The sequence below is a fragment of the Antedon mediterranea genome, chromosome 1 (assembly GCF_964355755.1).
Source record: "Antedon mediterranea chromosome 1, ecAntMedi1.1, whole genome shotgun sequence".
NCBI classification, from domain to species: Eukaryota; Metazoa; Echinodermata; class Crinoidea; order Comatulida; family Antedonidae; genus Antedon; species Antedon mediterranea.
This window is the reverse complement of record NC_092670.1, coordinates 38,273,616-38,294,743: the sequence shown is the minus strand read 5'-3', so window position 1 is coordinate 38,294,743 and position 21,128 is coordinate 38,273,616. Positions and strand designations below refer to the sequence as shown.

Genomic DNA, 21,128 nt, shown 5'->3' with positions numbered 1-21,128 from the left:
TTTATTCTGCATTTCAATATCCAAACATTAAGATACAATCGGAAACTGTCATACAGTTTTGAATTAATTCAGGCACGCAATTATGTAATTCTATACTTTGACATTTTCATTGGTAAGTACATGATGTGATGGCCAGATTTTCGTTATACTTAATTCAGCGTATTCAATACAGTATATTGAAAATAGGTCTAATAATAGCCATATCATTATAGAATAATTATGCGAAATTGTAATTACATAACCATTGACAATACAAGCAGGTGAACATTGTACTGTACAAAACAAATTTCATTTCATCATTTATTATGGAATCATATTCATAGTGAAAATAGCATATTTATTTACTATACATATTTAATTTTTGTCAAGCTCTTATCATTACCGCTTAGTTTTAATTCTATATGAGAATCGCCAATGAAGGAAAAATAGGTTTCCTTTTTGTCGTCCACTGGTGCCTATGACCAGTTTTTTTTAATTTTGTTGATGAATATGCCTTTTTAATGTCACATAATAATTATCCACTTTGACCAAAAATTTTATCCAAACAAAATTCATTTTAATACCTGAAAAAACTTTAATGCAAAGCAAAAAATGGTCAAATTGGCTGCTAGCCAATTGGTTTTTTGTTGGATTTAACCATTTATTTTGTCATTATATGTGAAAACATTATTTTTATTTTTTTTTTTCTATGGAAGTGATTAACTTTGTTAAAATAGCATAATTAATAGTCTCATTTTATTAATCTTCATTTTTCATGTTTTTGGGGGACAATACATCTTTAAGGTAACTAGTTTTCATGTTTGGAAATACACATTTTTTTAAGGAATGGCAATTTTGGCAATTCTCATATAGCAACCAAAAATATTGCAGACAAGAATACTGTGACACATGTGAGTCATGATGCCATTTCGACCAATCACATTCACATTGTGGATATCTGGTAAATGGATAAAAAAATTTCTATGAACTAACTTTTATTAGGCACAAAAAAAGAGAGTGAAAGCACTGTACGACTGTCAAGCTGACTATGAAGATGAGCTGACGTTCCAAGATGGTGAGATAATAATAGTTATAGGTGAAGCTGACAAGGAATGGTGGGTAAGTCATAAATGATAAAAAATAAAATATTACTGCTTTACCGCGTTGAAACACCGGTTCTCGTCAGATCACCAAAGTTAAGCAACATTGGGCCTGGTTAGAGCTTGGGTGCTGTATATGGTGCTGGGTTCCCATTAAGCATTTGAAATCAGCACTGCTGACTCTTATGTCAGCCCCTGCATCAAGTATCTGCCTCAGACATATTGGCCCATGCCTTTCCTCTGGTCAAGGTGGGAATTAGATGATGATGTCATATCACTACCATATTTGGGCACACCACACTTTTTTAAAATTAATCTGTTATTTTATTTTTCAGATTGGAGAGATAGAAGGAGAACCTACACGAAGGGGTGTGTTCCCTGTGAGTTTTGTTTCACCACCTCTCTAGCTGTAGGCCCGTTTGTAGCCTCTGGCTTCCTTCTTTAGCTGCAGGCAGCGTTTTCACCAGTCCTCAATCGATCAATCAAATGCATTCAGCTTCAAATTTGAATATATGATGACCAAGACTGACTGCATATCCGTAGAGAAACAAAACGGTGGATTCGAACCATAACGTTGTTGTTGACAGGTCCAGAAGATGTGATCTCCTAGGTGACCAATCAAATGCATGCAATAGAAATATGTAAACTTAAGGAATATAATTCTTCAGTTAGTCATCTTAAATGCATTGAATTATAACATTTTCTGTTTATGAATTCTACTTATTTAAATTTTTCTGTCCGATATGCAAAAATAAATGAATACGGAATAAAACTACAAAAATATTAATATATAAATAATTTGATGTTTGTGGAATGGATTGATTTTTTCATTTCAATCTGGACTGGATTGATTTTTCAATTTCAATCTGAACTGGATTGATTTTTTTCATATGAATCTAAACTAGATTGATTTTTTCATTTCAATCTGAACTGGATTGATTTTTTTTATTTCAATCTGGACTGGATTGATTTTTTTCATATCAAAATAAACTGGATGGATTTTTTTCATATCAATCTGGACTGGATTGATTTTTTTCATATCAATCTGGACTGGATTGATTTTTTTCATTTCAATCTGAATATGACCATAGGATAAATTCCACCATCATAAAGCAATGTACTATTAAAGGAGCATTCCAATATCTGGATGGAGGTTTTCGGGGCAATTCGTATATTATTATATTGTGTTGTTGACATTTTGGACCAAATTACTTTTTCTTACAAATACTTGCATTTACCTCTCACTCTGCTGAAAATACCATTCTCCAAAATACTGTTGTTGTATTTGTAATAAGAAACAGTGATTTCTCAATTTTTTTAAAAAGTGTAGTGTTCCATAAAAAAAAATTACAAACAGTACAATGTTAAAAATACAGATATGATACAGATTTCAGATTTATTTTTAAAAATTAATTTTTCCTTCAGTTCTTCCAAGCTTCAGTATTCCTTTAAAAGCCATATAAGACATATTACTGTGCCATTTATTATTACACTATATAAATAAATATATAGTGTACTTTTTTAGGTTTTTCATTTCTAGTTATAATTTTCAGTTTGTTTTTAATGTTTTTCTTACAATTTTACCGTATTAGCAAAATACAATTTAATTTTCAGTACCAGAAAACAGTGTCGCTAAGAATTAGTATGGTACTATTCAATGTAATTTATAATTTATGTTTATGTACTTATTCTTAATTAGATTTCAGTTGTTGAATCTAGAAAATAATTTAATGCACAAATGCAATGATTTTTAACTTGTTCCTACCAAGGTTGTCGAGTGGCTGATATTATAATAATGAAAAAACTCAATTTAAATGCGTAGGCCATAACCTTCTGTTATGACTGATCAACAAGATTAGATAACAAACATTGCCAGAGTAGGTTCAGGTTAATTGCTCTATGATGCATTTAGTAAATCATAAAATAAATGATATAATACTCTGGCAAAGTAAATCATCTTTTTTTTACATTATTTTGCATGTTTAGGATTGGTTTTTGAGGCAATTATTTTCAGTTTGTTTATTTATGTTCCATTATTCAATTATCTTAGATGAAATACTAAAATGAACTGAAAGAATTTGAGGATAAATAAATACAAGTGTTTAAAACAATAAACTTCACAATGTCTATGCCTGTAATACAGGCACACACGACTTTTACAACACTAATAATTATTATAAACTCAACCTAAACAATTATGCTAGGTTATTACATCTGCCAGTACTGATGTACATTGATGAATGTTAATTGTTAAAAAAAAAGTAAAACACAGTTATTTGTTGTTCTGACAAAAGTACTTAGTATGAACAAATAATATTTTTTTTCTCTTTCAACATTCAGCATAACATTTATTTTCATACAGTAATATTAAAATGACGATGACATTTTAGTACATTGAACATTTAGGTTTAAAGAATAATCGAGTCGATTGGATTAATCTAAATACAATAAAAAAACTATATTTTAAAAAAAAATAAAAAAATTTATTCTAAAAAAGTAAAGGTTAGTGTGTAATAGAAATATTATATAAACAAAAAGATCGTTTTGATGTAAATTAACATTTAGAAATATGTTATCAAAATTCCAATTCTGTAATTTGAATATTTAAAATTATAGTATTTGTGGGATGTGCGCCACATAAGGGACATAGGTGAACGCGCGCGCGCGTACATGTACTGTTTATCAGCATTTGAACGCGCGCGTATAAAATTATTTCTGTTATCAGTTTTTGAACGCGCGCGTACAAATAATGTTTCTATTCCCAGAATTTTCAATGTTTAAACGCGATCGTCAACTTGATATGATATCTATACATAATGCCAGATAGCTAATTGTTCGTTCGTTTTTGTTTCTTCTCCAGTATGCTAGTGCTATTCAATATCCATACTTATAATTATGTTATAATATTAGGAACGCTATTTTCTATTTAATACTTGTCATACCATGTCATTGTAAACAATGTGGCATTTGTAGTTATAGTTTCCAGGAAGAACTTATTTAAATGGTTTCAAATCGATCAAAACGGTGAACGAAAAGTCGTAATTTTTTTTTAAGTAGCAAAATATTTTTATACTTTATTCAAATGATTATTGTAATTTTCCCAGAGAGCATAATATACATTACATTTGTATACTTTCTCTAGTATAATTTTTTGAAAAAAAAACAAATAATACAGGACATAAATCATGATAAAATAAATTAGTAATGTTCGTGATTTTGTTATAAATTTACTGCTCGTGAATTCATAGATTCGTGGATTATTAATGTAAATAATTATCACTGTATTTGTATACATTTTTTTTTAATCTCCGAGGCCTACTTCGGCCAATCCAATTATATAAGATATGATCTTTACAAAACAAATGTAATTAGTTTGTGATTTACTGAAGCGATTTTTTGTAGAAATAATAAATAAACTTTGACATTTCTTGATGGCTTTTGGATGGATTTTAACAAGTAGCCTAAATGATAGAGCTGTGCATCTACCACCGTACATGTGTGTACTAAATAATCTTACGATCGGATCCCGGGTAGACCTATTCGTTTTAGTAACTATGGTCCTCAATTAGAATCTCTTTGTTATTACGAATAATAGAGTGGTCTTTAATTTGAAAAGTTGTTTTTAGTAGCTCTACATATGTAATATATTGTGTAGTTTATATTTGAATGAAGGTGTTTAAGATATTTGACAGCTTTTATTATATACGAACAATTACTGTAAAAGTACGTGTTTATCTAACGGATTGTAAATATAATCATGAAATAAGGAATCTTTTTATATAAAACTTTTATCGATTTTGGAAGAAAGATATATCGCCAGTGACGCAATCACGAAGTTATTATAATGACGCGCGCGTACAAAAATTCTTTCCTGGATTATCAGTATTTGTACGCGCGCGTCTGTTTGTCTTCGTGGCGTTACTAACAATACAGTGTAATGTTTTGATGTTATAGTGGGTGGTCAAATGTATTTAGACCAGAATTATACTGGTTTTGTAGGGACCAACCGTATAGCTTACTTTCATTTTTTTGTGTATAAAATGTCGGAAATATGAATCTTTGTAAGAAAAATATATGGTACATATCTGTTTTATTTCAATTTAATTTAGAATTATTTCGTTTTGTTGTTTATTCATTTGAAGTTAGTGCAATATAGTTTGTATACTAATTCTCAAAAGAGACGTTTTTTTTTTATATAAATGACGTAATTTCTTTCATTAATAAAGAATTTATTGTACGACGAGAGTCGATACTTATTTTATATTTCTGACCAATTAAATGGTCTTTGTTAATGTATGTTACTTTAATGTATTATGATTTTATACAGTACTGGCTGTAATATTTTTGAATTGTTTAGAAGGAACGACTTCTATCATAACGTATTCAAGTATACGTATCATGTAGGCCTATGTTTCAAGTATAATAAAACAAGGTTTATCTATATATAAGTAGTTTTGTTCTTGATTTGATGTCGTATTACTTGACCATGATTATGCATGTACAACAAATGCAGGCGTACATTTTACTGGCGGCGTTATCAAATAAAGTCGATTTTTATCCAAATTTTATGAAAACAAAATTAGAGAAATGTGTAATCCATGAGCATGACTCTAAACTCATGTACTGTATCGTCTTAAATATCGACAAATAATTTAATTTGCAATATAAAAATACTGTACCGCCAAACTGAAATCATGGGTAATGCTTGGTTCCCACTAGAGACGCAACACAAGGACGTAACGCAACGTAACCAATTCCAACCTGATGATACAGGAGGTACACAGAAGTAGACGTACATGCAGAAAGCGTGTGCGTTGATTGCAATTCAATGCAGTACCTACGCCAGACTAGTTCAGTTACCGCCGGCACTCAATTAGGTACAACAAATTATATGTACGTCGCAAAGTGAACTATTTTTCTTTACACCGCAAGCCGCTGTGATAATGGAATTTGTTTTTCATCTTCTTTAAATCCATATAAGCCAAAAAACAAGACTACATTTAAACGAAAAACATGGTCTTTAAGTTTGTTCACTAGAATAGTTTCAATGCATGCCTTCGACAAAATAGTGACGATAACGTCTACACTGGTAGCAGCAACAACAGGCAGGCGAATCTGATTTGAGCATGCCCAGAACATCCTGTTGATGATTCCCGCCAAGCATGGTTGTCTCGACTACACGCACTATTGGCCAATCAGATAGCGGGATTGTCAGACGACTCAGTTGGGGACTACTACATCGAGCGTGGCTGAATTCAAAATTGGAAAGTCAACACAGTAAGTGAAATTTATTATAAAATGTACTTTTTTTAATAGTATAGTAGGAGGGCTATACACCTTATGAACTAGGATTGGAAGCATAGCTAAATTTATTTTATCTAGCCCTCTTTTGCAATGTTCGTGCTTAGGCCTAATGTAGGCCTAACTTGAGTCCATTTAAGGCTTGAAAAGTGGTCTTTCTTGGGTTAGACACTAGGCCTAGTCCTAGCATTCTTGTTATAACTGTACCACAAACGTGTTTATCATGGCCCATAACAACCAAACAAAAAGTAATTGGTATATAATAATAATAATGATGTTCAATCGTGATATAGTGGTTATCATTATTCTATAATACCTAGGCCTACTCCTACATAGTACGGTTATTTGAGTTTTGTGATGAATTACACAGAGTTAGTCATAGAAATAAAATGGCGTCAGGACAGTGAGTGAAGGTTGGTACTGTACTAGTTAACAAGGTAGTAGTAGTAGGTCACAAACATTTTAATACCAGTAGTCTCAAACGAAACACAAACTATATAAAACAAATGTTCTGCACTCTCAAAAGTATTTATTCCAATATTCATAAGATACATATATCCAAAAAAAAACAGTATAGACTAACATTATAAGGAACACTAAATCATTTCAGTACTTAACGTTGTTAATTAGACAGTGTGATTAAGAAAACCATAATAACAATTATGATTCTATTTATTCTACTGTGATGGCGGTTATTGTAAGGTGGGTTGAAATAAAAGACGCGTGATCTGTGGTGACATTGGACAAGTAATTTACGACAACGTGAAAGTGTTTATTTCTACCTATTTAAATCAGGTAAATTTATCCATAAAAAAATGTGTATGTATGCCAAATTAAAAACAAACAAAAAAGGCACATTTTGTAGGAATACAACTTTTGGGAGTTCAGATTAGGTTAAAAATACTGTGTGGATTATTTAACAGCATCCATCATTTCGTTAGTGACACTCTAAGAGCCGAGATAGACAAACACCATGTGATATTAACACGGTTTGTACCGTATCCTTATTCACCACCGACGATTAGGATAATCAAAGCTAGATTTCCATACAGGAAGAATATTATAAGATTTACGAAATCTGATCACATGTTGGGAATTGAATTGTGCTTTGGTTGAAAAGAGTTTAACTCGACTATAATGCTTGGTTCTCACTAACGTAATGCAAGTTAGCTGACCAATCACAAGCTATGAATTATTCGAACTGTCGCTTGTCATTGGTCAACACGCTTGTGTTACGTTTACGTTCTAGTGGGAACCAAGCTTAAAACAATTACATTAATTTGATTTAACTAGGTTTCAACTCTATATCATATTCATTTCAATAAAGCACGCAAATATAAAATATGCATGAACATTTTGTCTCGCACAATATAGTGCATTAAGTAATAATTAAGAAATAATACCTTGACCTTCCAAATTAATGCACTACATTGTGTTTGATGAAATACAATCCATAGCACAACTGTACTCTAGTTGTTTGTTGTAACAGATACAATTACTTGGTAAGAGAAGTGTGTTGTTATTGAACAATAAAATGGGCGAGCTTTTGAGAAATCAAATGCATCTACCTAGTCTGTTAGAACAAATTTAAAATGTTTTTTTTCTTTCATAGCGCTATCTATATTAATATTGTTGAATTGACAGTTCATACAATTCTAAATTACCCAGCTTCAATTATAATTATGTTTTTGTTATTGCAAGTATTGTTAGTGGAGTACTTGCGTTCGTTACATAACTTCATTTTCTAATTTACTGGCAAGCTAATGAAGACCACTGTTCTACAGTTTCAAGTCTAATTAGCTAATAAGCATACAATACCGAATTATTTACGCTTTCATATTGGCCTTACTGTCCCAATTATTTTAATATTAAAAATGTATTTATAGGACGCAAATATTATATAATTATTACATAAGGGTTATATGGGGTACATTTAGTAACTAGTTACAAATTTCTGAGAAATGCATCATTTTCATTGATAAAAAAATACTGTAAGGCATGCTATTTGCGTACTTAGCCAAAATTCATCAACATTTTGTTAAACAATTACTGTGTACGCCTTTGAAATTCATTATCAGTAAACACATACCATTGAATCAAGGCTTCGATTAAGATTACATCTTGATTTTGGCTTTGCTTGAAATCGCCACAATAGTTTTTTTTTCTCATTTAAAAATTTAGAAAAAGATAATATTTCTGTTGCATCAAAAAATGATTATAAACGAATTCAAAGCAGATTTTTTTACCTTAAAAAGTGCTTTTTGTTGCTAAAAGTATATTTAAAATATATTTTGATTAATAATGAATTTGACATTGGTTTGTTTCATGTTTGTCAATTTGGTTTCATTCAAGTATTAACAATCAAGGAACGGTACTGCCTTAAGCTCTGTCTACACTATCAAATTAGTTTCACAAAAAAATGTGATGTGCCCAAATATGGTGGTGATATGACATCATGATGTCCATATATGGGCACATCACATTTTGTGTCACATAAAGTTTGATAGTGTAGACAGAACTTTAGTCTTCTATTGAATATCCCATTGTTTGCTTATCACAAAAATATAATGTGTTATGGATGGATGTATAATAAAAAATTCAAAATATATTCATTTGTTTAAAACATAAATTATTAAGAGCTACTGTAAAAATCTGTTTAACAGTTTACATATTCCTCTGAATTTTTCACCATTAAACAATTCATATAGTAATAATCAGCGCCCATGAAAAATAATCATGTATAATTAATTAAATATATTTGCAAAGCACTGTATTACCATTACTCATGTCAATGTTATTGCTTAACTTTACTTATTATTAATTAGTTCCTTGGTCTTCAATAGTCGAACGATAGTACGATAAACTGGTTTAATAATTTAAAACCATGTTAATCTCATTATTCCATTGAAATATAATCGCTGGAAATCAAGAATCTCGTTGGAAAGTGAAGTGCACCAGAAGAAACTTTAGAACCATTAAGAATAGATATTTTGTACGAGGTACATATATTTAATATTATGCACTTCATAATCTCAAATTAATTCATATCATCATTTTTCCTTCTTCCCAAAATTTTTTAGAAATAAGGTTTAAAACCTATGAAATTCATAAAATTCATTAATATTGAATTTTATTTAAATACTAAATTATTCAATCTTTTTAACTTCAATATAAATAACTGGCATCACGTCGAAGTTTTAAAATAACACTCCCTCCGTACATAGCCAAAGAATTCAGTCGATAAAAAACAAACAAGTTAGTAGAGGAACTATTTTCTATCTGTGTATGTGTATGTAGTGGTTGGACGTCTTCACTGGATACAGCATTTTTCTCCGTTAACTTTGAGCCGTTTCTTTGAACGGTACTTCTCTAGGAAGTCTAGTTGCCTGGCATTGATAGCACCACGCCGTTTCCTGCAAAGGTTAAAGGTCACATTGTCAATATCGTTTTTAGATGAACAATTTTCACCACATCCGCCGATTTTCAGATGTGGTTTCTGACGCATTCAAATAACCAATGTTTGTCATTAACATACAGTAGTAGTAACAAGCATACAGTATGACCATTACAAATGGAAGTAAACTAATAATATTACTATACAAAAACCAATAACAAACCACCCTTTGTTTTGGATTAAACTAGCATTCAATTAAAAATAAAAGTGACACGCATTAGCATACAGTAGTCACAAGAATACTGTATGGTTACAAATGGAAGTAAACTCTAATAATATACAAAAACTAATAACAAATGTCACACTTTGTTTCGGACTAAACAAGCATTCAATTATAAACAAAAGTGACATGTTTTTTTTTTTACTCAGCAGCCCATTGTTTCTTGTTCATTGTTTTTTATGGTTATTCATTCATAATTATGTTGGGTGGAGTGAATCTAATGTGTTTCTTTCTCTTTATTGTGATCATGATCAAAAAGTGAACTGGGTTAATTTTTTAGGAATAGAATTAAATACTAGAGCAATGTTACTAATACTAAATGATTGTACTATAGGTTACTGTATAATTTTTATTACTATAGGAATACAAATATTTAAAGTATTAAATAAGATATCTATAGATAAATAGGCCATGTCAGGAGATCCCTCCCTTCAGGAATCATCTTAAAACATCTTCTGGATTACTATAATGATACAAGGTTAGTATATTATAAGGGATACATATATATTTTAAATTCCTACTGATACCATTATTCATATTAAAACACTTGCATTAAATTTATATTTTTAAAATGGATGTGAAACAACTTACTGACGAATTAGCTGAACAGCATCTGAATATGTCATTCCAGCCTCCATGAGGGCCAATGCAACCAATACAGGGGCTCTACCAAGACCAGCCACGCAATGTACGGCAATACAACAACCAGGCACCTCAGCAAAATTTAGCTTGAGTAGATCGAACCATTGACCAATGATGTCAGAGGTGGGTGGACCGCCATCGTCAAAAGGCAGATCCTATTCATATACAGTACAAAGAAAACAAACAACCAATAACATTTGGTCATGAAATTTTCTTTAGATAGGTGTGGTTGGGTGGTGAGCTTAATTCAGAAACCAAATTTGAAATGCAAGCTTAATCCTGAATAAATAGCAGAGGTGTGGTTGGCTAAATGTAGATATTCACACTAAAAATTCATTTTAATATTTCATAATCTATCATCCATCATAATACTCAAAGAAATATGAGTACAGTATAGCTTACCATACCAGAACTATTTTGGGTGATGAGCATAATTCAGATGACCAAATTGAAATGAGAGCTTAATCCTGAATAAATAGCAACTAGAAAAGCTTTTGTTTATTTCATCTCTCACTTACAAGACTTCACAAAGTCTAAATAGTAAAGAAATCAATAAGTTACTTACAAGGACTTTAATGCCTTCCTTAGCAAGCTTTTTAGCATCATAAGTAGGTTCACATACACGCACAACATATTTGATGCCTCTATTCTTGAGATCCTGCAAAGTATAAAACAATTGGTTTGAGTGAGTTGTGGGGTTCTATAATATTGGTACACAAATATTTAAAGCCCTTTCACACTCTATAAACTAGTTTGATAAAGTGTAATGTGCCTAAATATGGTAGTGATATGACATCAACATGTCCATATATGGGCACATCACATGTTATCACATAGAGTTTGATAGTGTAGACAGAGCTTTAGTTAACAATCTATTATTCTGGTTACTAAAGACAAGTACGTATGAAATATAGTTATTATTTTTACCGTCCTAGCTGAGCAAATCAAATTAAAATATAAAATATTTAAAATATTATTTTTAAACCCAAATAGGAAGGACAATCCTAATCTAAAACAGAATTTAACTAATTTCATTCATTTATGAATCGAATATGATTACGAGAATATAAAAAATGCCAAATCAAATACTGTAAGTCAGTCATATCATCAGATACCGTACACAGTCTCAACAGAGGTTTGATACCAGGAAACAAGGATTTCATTTAAGATAACAGATAATTGACACAGGTCAATTGGTGTGCAGCATTATTAAAAAGTCAATTTACACCCACGCTGGTTAAAACTAAATGTTAGTTGCACCACAGTTACTCATTCAATCAAACATAAAATAATACATTTTTTTGATAATAATGTAAATTTGGTGCAATTCAGATTTTTTATGCCATGCCAGTGCCACTTATATTTTGAATAAACCGGAATTGAATTTCATTTTGGTTGTAAAAATAATGGCCACACAGATGAGGTCGCTTATTTAGTATTTTGATGGCTTTATTCAATATAGAATTACCTTGGATATGCATCATTTGTCTTTTGTTTTTGTGAATATTTTATTAACCGTTTTGTCAATATCTTATTACAACAAATATGGTACAGTATAACATTTTCTTGTTTTTACTGAGATGTATCATTTTCAAGATAACAACATCATTGCACTCCACTTAATAATATGTTAGCAGAATGTCGCAATTTTAGACATGTGATAATGATCTTTTAAATCATGTGAAGAGGCATCCACGCAAAATAATTTTTATGAATGCGTCATTAAATACTATTATCAGGTTTGAACAGAGATTAAATACTACATGGAAATATAAGCAAGATAATATTTTACAATGAAATTGGAATGTTGGAGGCAGGGCAAAGATAGTATAGACTTCACGATATAAATAATATACATTTTGGATGATTTTCGAGTAGGCTTTTAAAAGGCTTCTGTTTAGTATTCTGTAGAAAGTAATTGTATTTGTTGGATAAACTTTCCCCATGTTAAGGCCAAAACAACTACTTATGGTGGGCTACAGTGTTGTAAAATTTAATTAAATCTTAAAGCGCTGTCTACACTATCAAACGAGTTAAGACAAAAAAGTGTGATGTCAAATGGTAGTGATATGACAACATCATCATGTCAATATACTGTATGGGCACATGTTTTTGTCGCATAAAGTTTAATAGTGTAGACAGAGCTTTAGCCACCAGGTTGACTAAAATAGTATGTACAAATTGAGTTCTAAATACTCTATATTCTATACCTGTATAAAGCTTTCTACGGTGTTCTTGTCAGGATTGTTGACGATCAAGAATTTCATATTCTTATACTCAATTTCAGCAGGCGGCGGTTTATTACTTCGGGCCATTGTACTGTCGTGATAACGCATGGATGGGTCCTTAAACGTAATGAAGGAGAAACTTATCCAGACGACAAAGAAGGCAGCTAAATGCCTTGAAAATCAAGTTGAGGTAGGTCACGCACTAATGTGCACACAAAATGACGTGTGGATTGTTCGTGAAAACTTTGCTTAACCCATCCGAGATATCTCTCTTTTTGCACCGGTCCCAGTTTGGAATAAAATATTCGTCTTTGCAGCAATGTCGAATGGATTTGGGTTAGAACGCTGAGCTTGTCGTGGACACGGCAGCTCAACCTGGAGGTTCGTGTCGTTGATTAGCTAGTCACTCGTGTTGGCTTTGGCAATACTCTCCAGCCTCTACAACGATCGCCATAAAGCAGTGACCACAGCTTTGCCAGTACTGCACCAAGAAGAAAAAGAAAACAGAATTGTTAAACTTAACAGTATTATAGATGATTTAAATTTTCACAAAAGTACTGCAGTGACTAAAATAAACAATGTCAATTTAAAATTCATTGTGTATTCATTCAATCACAATCGAATTATATGTTGGACATCCATTTTATTACCCAACGCAGTTTCCTGGTACAGTATGATCAAGGAGAAGAATACAGTTAACTTCATAGTAATTTATTTTTGCACATGAATATTTATTTTAAGATAAACAATCCACTTGAACATGTTGTTTTGGTTTCCTCATTACAGATATTATTTTCACATTTGAAAATAATTTTTTTACTGTAGGCTTATAACATTCGACACTCAAATGCCTTCAAATAAATCAAACAAAAACTGTTATTTAGGGAACTTTCCCATATACAAACCGAATTAAAATTTCCTGGTTCCAGATACAGTACTGACTATATACAGTATCTTTTAACTTCTGAAAATAATTGTGTACTGAAAGTTGTTAATATTGGACAGTCAAGTGCCTTCAAATATTTACTGGTACAGTGTATCCTATAAAATTTATCTTTTATCAATTTATTTAGCGTAGTTGTTGTCACCATATTATTTTACTGTACAGTATGAGAAATTCAAAGTCAATTCGCAAAAGAAAAATACTGTATAATCCATTTTTTTTTTATGTTATATTCTACTATAGAACTTCTAGAATATAAAATGTGAATTGCAAACAAAAATTGGACACCGCTTTATTGTACCACAATACTTCAGTAGACATTCTATAAGTTACAATATTTATTCAGATATTTTGAATATTATGGATAGTGAAAATAAGATAGCGCAGACTACAGTACAGGACAGAATTATTGCAAAAATCCCAACGCATTCAACACGTTGTCGTTGCGTTGTGTTTGCGTTGCGTTGAACGGCTTTCAACGTTTAGTTGTTTATTCAACGAAAGTCATTATCAGCATGTCAAGTAAACAATATAGTTATTTCAACGCTAGCTGCTGCAGCGCTAGACTGGCCGATTGCACGCCTGAACGATCAGAAACAACAACAGGCAAAATACCTATCGGCAGTCACTACCAGATATTTTAATATAAATAAAAAATATATATGAAGCTTAGATATATTTTTAAGTATTGAACGGACAGTTACCAAGTAAAACACACAGTGATATTTCCCAGTGTTTAGTGAAGGAAAACATCGAATAATAAGGTCGATGCCAAGTCTAACAGTTAACACTGTACTGTAGGCCTTCCGGGGGAAAACACGATCTCACGTCGTAAAATCAAACAACGTGGAAATTACTGACATCAACACACGAGGCCGCCACCCTGGTTTCCTCAAGAAAAACACCACGTGTGTTATGACGTATTTAACGATCGTTAATGACGACGAAGTAATTAATTTTATTTAGGCCTACATTTTTTAGCTGTTCGAGATTCAAGAGATAAAGTTAAAATATTGTTTCTCTATTTTGGTTTTTATTTTATAATTGTCCCATTGTTTGTTGTAATGTAATTTGAAAGAACTAAAAAATTTGACGTGTCCGACACCCATGAACCAATTTAAATCTTTATAAATCGAACAACATTACATTTTTAAGTACAAAAAGCGTTTTGAATACGTTAACAATAGAGCGTGTTGAATGTGTTGAACCCGTTGACCGTTCATTGACGACGTTAAACAATTGAATCCCATAGCGTTGAACGCGTTGAAAACGTTGCGCGTTTTGAAAAGCATCACACTGTAAACTGATTTAAATGTTGGCTGTTCGCTCGCATATTCTCGCAACTCCCACCCCATTCATACAGTTTCAGGAGGAGGCCAATATAATTATATTAAGAAACAAAACAATAGTATGTTACAGAGAAAACGCCTAAACCTCGCCTGTAATAATATATTGTCTTGCATCAGAATAAAGTGGTTCTTTATTCTGAATTGTTTGGTTATTCAAATATTTGTGGGTTACACCTTGGCGTGAATAATATGGTATGGCACAGGTTTTGATTTTAAAGAAAACGCCTAAAATTGCCTATTGTCATCAAATTGGTCATTCCTATTTCTTGGTTATTATATTTAACGCTTTTCTCTGCATGGGTTACGTTAGGCATCACAATAATTAATTTATAATATAATACATGATAATGATATATTTATGGATAATAATAAAACTAAACGATTTTTTCCCTTTTAATTACGCGTTATTTCATAATGAATGAACTCTTCACCTTTCGATCAGTTCGTCCCTCACGTCACGAAAAGCATGCGTGAAAAAGACGACGACCATGCTGGATCGTTATGTTGGTGGTGTACGTGTATTGTTGCCTTCCATGGCGGCGGGTGTAGGCTACGTTGTTTTTATAAATAATCGAGAAAAATGTAGTACAGTACTGCGAAGTTTTTAGTTTGGAAATAATTAATTACGATGTGACCTAGCCTCCAAGATTCACCGCCGGCTTAACTTTGGTATTTAATACTCCAGTTAATATAGGCACACAGTAATTAAGGACATGACCACTACTTTTAACTGCGATGGCAGACGCGGCTCATACACACGGGGCCTACTCGTTAGTAGTAGGCCTAGCCTAGTGTAATATATTAAGCTAGGTTTCCGCGGAAAAATACACATTATGTTTGTTTTCTTAAATATTTGTAATACTGTATTTTATACTATTACTACTACTACTAATACACACTGGCAATCTGTAAATACCATACGAATCCGATTGTTCGTTATTTCAACGCAAACTCAACGCAACACATTGTGTTGGTTGAATAAACAGTTCAACGAACTCAACACTTTCAACGCCAACGGACAACGCAGTTTCAACGCGTTGTCAACACTTTAACAATGCGTTGAATGCGTTCAAAATCTGCAATAATTCTGTCCGGTACTGTAACTATCAATGTTGTATACAGTGTATTGTAATACTGTAGGCTCTAACTAGCATTCAACAGTAACAACACATCTTCCACTTTTAATGAACTCCCATCGGGACAACCACCTACAGGACACCTCATTCTCAAAATTTGCTACAAAAAACAACATATTTATATCTTCATCAAGGGACTATGGGAACAGGTACTGAATGATTAAGGGAATTAATAAACATGAACATTTTATTGAACAATGTTTTGAAGTGGGTTTACTGTAGTAAATTCCCAACAGGGACAAATGAGTTTTGTATTTTTATTTTGTTATTGTATGTGAAACAACAGAGTAATATTTCTAACATCAAAACAAACTAGCTTTTCAGTACTTTATAATACAGTAATTATACAGTAATATTGAATATACTGTACATCATCATACTGTAATTCATTAAGTATCTTAACTGTAAAAAGTAATACTTACTACAAAAATAATCAAATATTACAAAAGTTGCAGTTAAACTCCTAATGTACAGCACACAATTGTAAACTGTCAAATCTCACCACCAATAGTGTTGACCAACAATTTGTAGTGCCTAAGTACCATACTGTCAGCTAAGTGTCTGCGATTATACATTATGTAGAGAAGCTAACATATAGGTACTACATACTTCAAATACCATTCCAGAGTTGGCACAGGCAGTAACCGACACTGCGCAATGACTTTTCAGTTGGTGTGGGTAGAAGTAGCATGACATATTTACAACTGACAGCAACACACAGAATAAACAACCTAGTTAAGTATTTATTAATCATTTTAAAGTTCATTACACCAAGCAAGCTCCTCGTACAGTAATACTCAAATTATGTCCCTTGCCAGCACCTCGTACAGTAATACTCAAATTATGTCCCTTACCCAACAAATTGATTGCCATGAACTCAAAACTGTATTATAATCTACATTTCATTATTTTCACATCATGACCCCAAGTATTCTTTAATGAATTTTCTAATCCAGCCTAACTCATAATATTATCATGCCCCTTTTCCCAAGTTTGATTGCACTTGTACCACAGTATAATCAACTCAAAACTAATCAACTTTTTCTTGGCATGAATTACATAAATAATAATAATTTGATGGTTTTTCTAATAAATTTGGCCTTTTTGTAATTATTCAAATTTCATAATAAAGGTGATCCAAGTTTATTAACTGGTTCCTGATCTGTTCAAAAATTAATATCTAAAATTAATAATTCCAAAATACTGTACCTTTCACTTGATTACATAAAGTGTATAAATCAACCAATCTGTCGATAGCCTCAACATTAAATCATTTAATTCATTTGAGATGAGTGCTAACACCAATGACATTATTTTGTTACTGTACTACAATTTCTAAAAAAATGAGTTTGACACAACAAGAACTTTGCATTTTATAATTCAAAGCATTACATATAATTGTGCAATACTTGATATTTGTTATTTACTATCAAGAGGTTATAGGGTCATTCAATATTTTTAATGATGTGAGGTCAGGTGGACAAGTCTTATTATTACACAACATTACAAATCAATATCACGCATCATCAACTCTGATCATAACAACCTCAGATCAATGAATCATACTCATTGGATAGTAAGATGACTCTACTGTACTAAATGTAGATTACATCATCAACAAATTCCTAGAATAGTTATTGATTATTACCCAAATGTTTACCTTAATCTAAAACATTGCACAACATTTTCATGATGCATTTTAGAGAACATTGACAGGAAAAACAATAATCTTGCCTCTCAACAAACTAGTTAACTTTTGAATGTCAGTGCATGTCTGTCTTGGGTGTATTATATCTTGTTTGTACTACAGTAATAGTTTGTAGAATTAGTACAAAGTACATTGTATTAAGTTAAGTGTTTTTTTTAAATTACCCTGTAGCTTTTTTTTGTATTGTCAACAGGTCATTTACCTTGTACAGTACTGAGTAGGTGTCGATACAATGTGTTGTTTTTATTTGGAAGTGTTTTTTGGAAAATTATTTTACACAATAGGAAATAACAAGCTTTTGTACAACATTTGAGTCTACACTAGTAACAGTTTGTACTATGGATTTTTTTTTACAACATTTATTTTCTTTAACTTCCTTTATAAATACCTGAATTATCATAGACTATGAAGGTTAAAAAAAAGTAGTTCTTAAAGGAATACAAAAAAATAAATAAATACCAAATTTATTTGTATCACACAACAATAATTATATGGAAAAACAAACAAAATACAAAACAAAGATTGTATACGGATGTGTGCAGGTATTAAGTAAATAGTTTGTCTGTTTTATGCTTTAATGCCATACTGTTCCTACTATATAATACTATGATAGCGTTTTGATATTTCCAGAATATATTGTAATAATAAGCATTCAGTGTCGGGCTTACACATCATAATTGTGAGTAATTGATCATTAATAAAACAATAAAATATTAGATGGAACAGATGAAAATACGGTAGTGATATGACATCATCATGTCCATATATTATGGGCACATCACATCACATTTGTCACATAAAGTTTTATAGTGTAGATAGAGCTTTACTATAAAGCAGCTTGCTGGTAAAACATTTTATGTTAAAAATACCAGAAAATGGTAACTAAACATACTATAGTAAGCTAAAAGTAAACTGTAGAGTTTTAAATTGATTATGCACTTGTCGCGATTGTATGACCCACTATACGACACCCGGGATAGGTGCGCCATGGATACGTCATTTCAAATAATTATTGACGCAGGGGTGCGTAAGAATTTATTAAACACTACAGTAGGCCTACATCCCATCATGTTGAACGTAATGAAGAATAAATAAATTTTATTATTAACAAGCCATACAGTATATCAGGTCTAATAATGGAGTAACGTTTTGGTAAAAAGAGGGTGGGGTGTTTAAATATGTTCTTTGGCTAAAGTGCTCAACTGTATACAGTAAATGAACAGTTGATTTTATTGCAACCCCAAGAAAAACCCTAGTTAGGCCTGCATTGTACTTATAAAACTGAAATCCTTTATTTTCCCCTTTTTCTTTCTATTACATACAATTATAGTGGCTGGATTGTAAAATGAAATGCAATTACTACTAGCTAGGCCAAAAGCTCTAAAGTCAAGCCAAAGCAACAGTTATTAAGACGCGCCCCAACTGAGATCAAACAGCAGAAAAATCCGGATTCATCCGGTGCTGCTGCATGAATGGCCGCTTCACACACACTGTAAAAAGTCAATGCGAACAATTGCTTAACTTCCTCATCAGAGATTCGAAAATATAAATATTGTTTATTGAGTAGAAACTGTAAGAAACAATACTAAACTACATTACAGCATATCCATTAAGACTATAGATTGAAATTAATATGTAAACATACATAAAACGTAACAAATAGTAACGTCCATTGGTTTTTCCTAGCCTAAACTAGCAATAGTGAGTAGGCCATTTCATGCCTTCTATTCCCACAAATATCTCTATACCACGTTAGGCCTACGCACGACACAAGCAAGGCGAGGTAATTTGCATTGCTTTGTTTAGTACAGTTAAAATACTTGTTACTTGTGGTAAATTAAAAACTGAAGCAGTACGTGTTATCAATAACTTACTTCTGATGGCTTACACATTGAGTGACCAATTCCTAGGAAACTTCCAACAAAAATAGGAGTATTCTGGTGTACCGGCTGTTTCGATTTCAGGGGAATGAATCGAATCACTAAAACAACGGTGTGTTGAAGAAGAATAGGAAATATCCCACCACACCACAAAATCAGATTCCAAGGTGAACACGCATGCGCACACATTATATATAGGTACAAAGAATTTAACGACAATCATCAAATTTATGTTGAGTTTTCACATAATCAACTACGAAATAAGAAATAATTATGATTTAAATTTGTATTTATAGTTTTCAAATCTATACAAATTATAAAGAATTAAAGAATATAAATAGTTATGCTACATATGATTACTAAAAAAGAGGTATTAATTCGTTTGGTATTTAGTCTCACATGTCAGTAGTAGTTCCTCCTCTCAAACCCCCAACCCCCTACCCCCGCTCCCCCGTTATTATTGAATTCTATTGGTGGCGCGATTCAATTTTATTCAAAAAGCCATTTATGAAAAATGGTATTTTTAACACTATGTCAAACAATATTATTATTTTATAATTTTTTATCATTACAATATTCTAAAGTTAGTTATACGAATCACTACTTACACTGTAATTAAAGGTATTACAAATAATTACATTTTCCATACACATTAAAAATTGTCCCCCAAAAAATAAAGATTAATATTAATAAAATCAGACTTTGAATAAATTATTTTGTAGCTATAATAAAGTTAATAATTTCTGTAGAAAAAAAAACTGGAAAAAATTAATGTTTTCACTGATAAAATTACAAAATAAATGGTTAAATTCAACCAAAAACCTATTTTGCTTTAAATTACAATTTTGTAGGTAAATACTTTTTTTTCCATCCAATTTTGGTCAAAGTGGGTAACTATTTGTAGTGACATTAAAATGGCATATTCAACAGAAAAATGTTTAAGAATTAATTTTTCACAGGGACAATACATCTTTAATAAAAACAAAGCCATATACATATGGCTGCAGTCGCATGTGCTTAAGCATCGAGTTATAAAGGCTCAAGTTAGTGTTTACCGACCGACCAACCGACCGACCAACTGACCAACATAGTGAGCTGTAGAGTTGTGTTGCACGCGACTAAAAATGTGTTTTTAAAGCACATATTTAGAATGTTGAGCTTTATAAATAAAAAATTAGCTATGGATAT

The 21,128-nt window shown here is 31.6% G+C and overlaps 2 protein-coding genes across 7 annotated transcripts in view; one reads left to right on the top strand and one right to left on the bottom strand.

The window, feature by feature from the left end:
- Positions 1–5,007, top strand: part of LOC140060698 (arf-GAP with SH3 domain, ANK repeat and PH domain-containing protein 2-like) — a 33,169-nt gene extending 28,162 nt beyond the window's left edge. For all 5 annotated transcript variants that reach the window (XM_072107346.1, XM_072107278.1, XM_072107205.1 and 2 more), the window contains 2 exons: positions 982–1,098; positions 1,415–5,007. In XM_072107346.1, the coding sequence (XP_071963447.1) occupies positions 982–1,098; positions 1,415–1,486 (189 nt within the window). In that variant the 3' untranslated portion in view covers positions 1,487–5,007. The remainder of the gene's footprint in view (positions 1–981; positions 1,099–1,414) is intronic.
- Positions 5,008–6,889: 1,882 nt separating this feature from the next.
- LOC140039517 (protein tyrosine phosphatase type IVA 1-like) lies at positions 6,890–20,069 on the bottom strand. 2 transcript variants are annotated; one of them, XM_072085129.1, is made up of 5 exons: positions 19,935–20,069; positions 12,907–13,405; positions 11,262–11,354; positions 10,646–10,851; positions 6,890–9,793 (listed from the first exon to the last, which is right to left on the bottom strand). In XM_072085129.1, the coding sequence occupies exons 2-5, from the start codon at positions 13,030–13,032 to the stop codon at positions 9,691–9,693; spliced, it is 528 nt and encodes a 175-aa protein (XP_071941230.1). In that variant the 5' UTR covers positions 13,033–13,405; positions 19,935–20,069; the 3' UTR covers positions 6,890–9,690. The 2 variants fall into 2 exon arrangements, with proteins under 2 accessions (XP_071941230.1, XP_071941236.1); XM_072085135.1 differs by lacking the exon at positions 19,935–20,069 and adding an exon at positions 17,562–17,684.
- Positions 20,070–21,128: the final 1,059 nt, after the last annotated feature.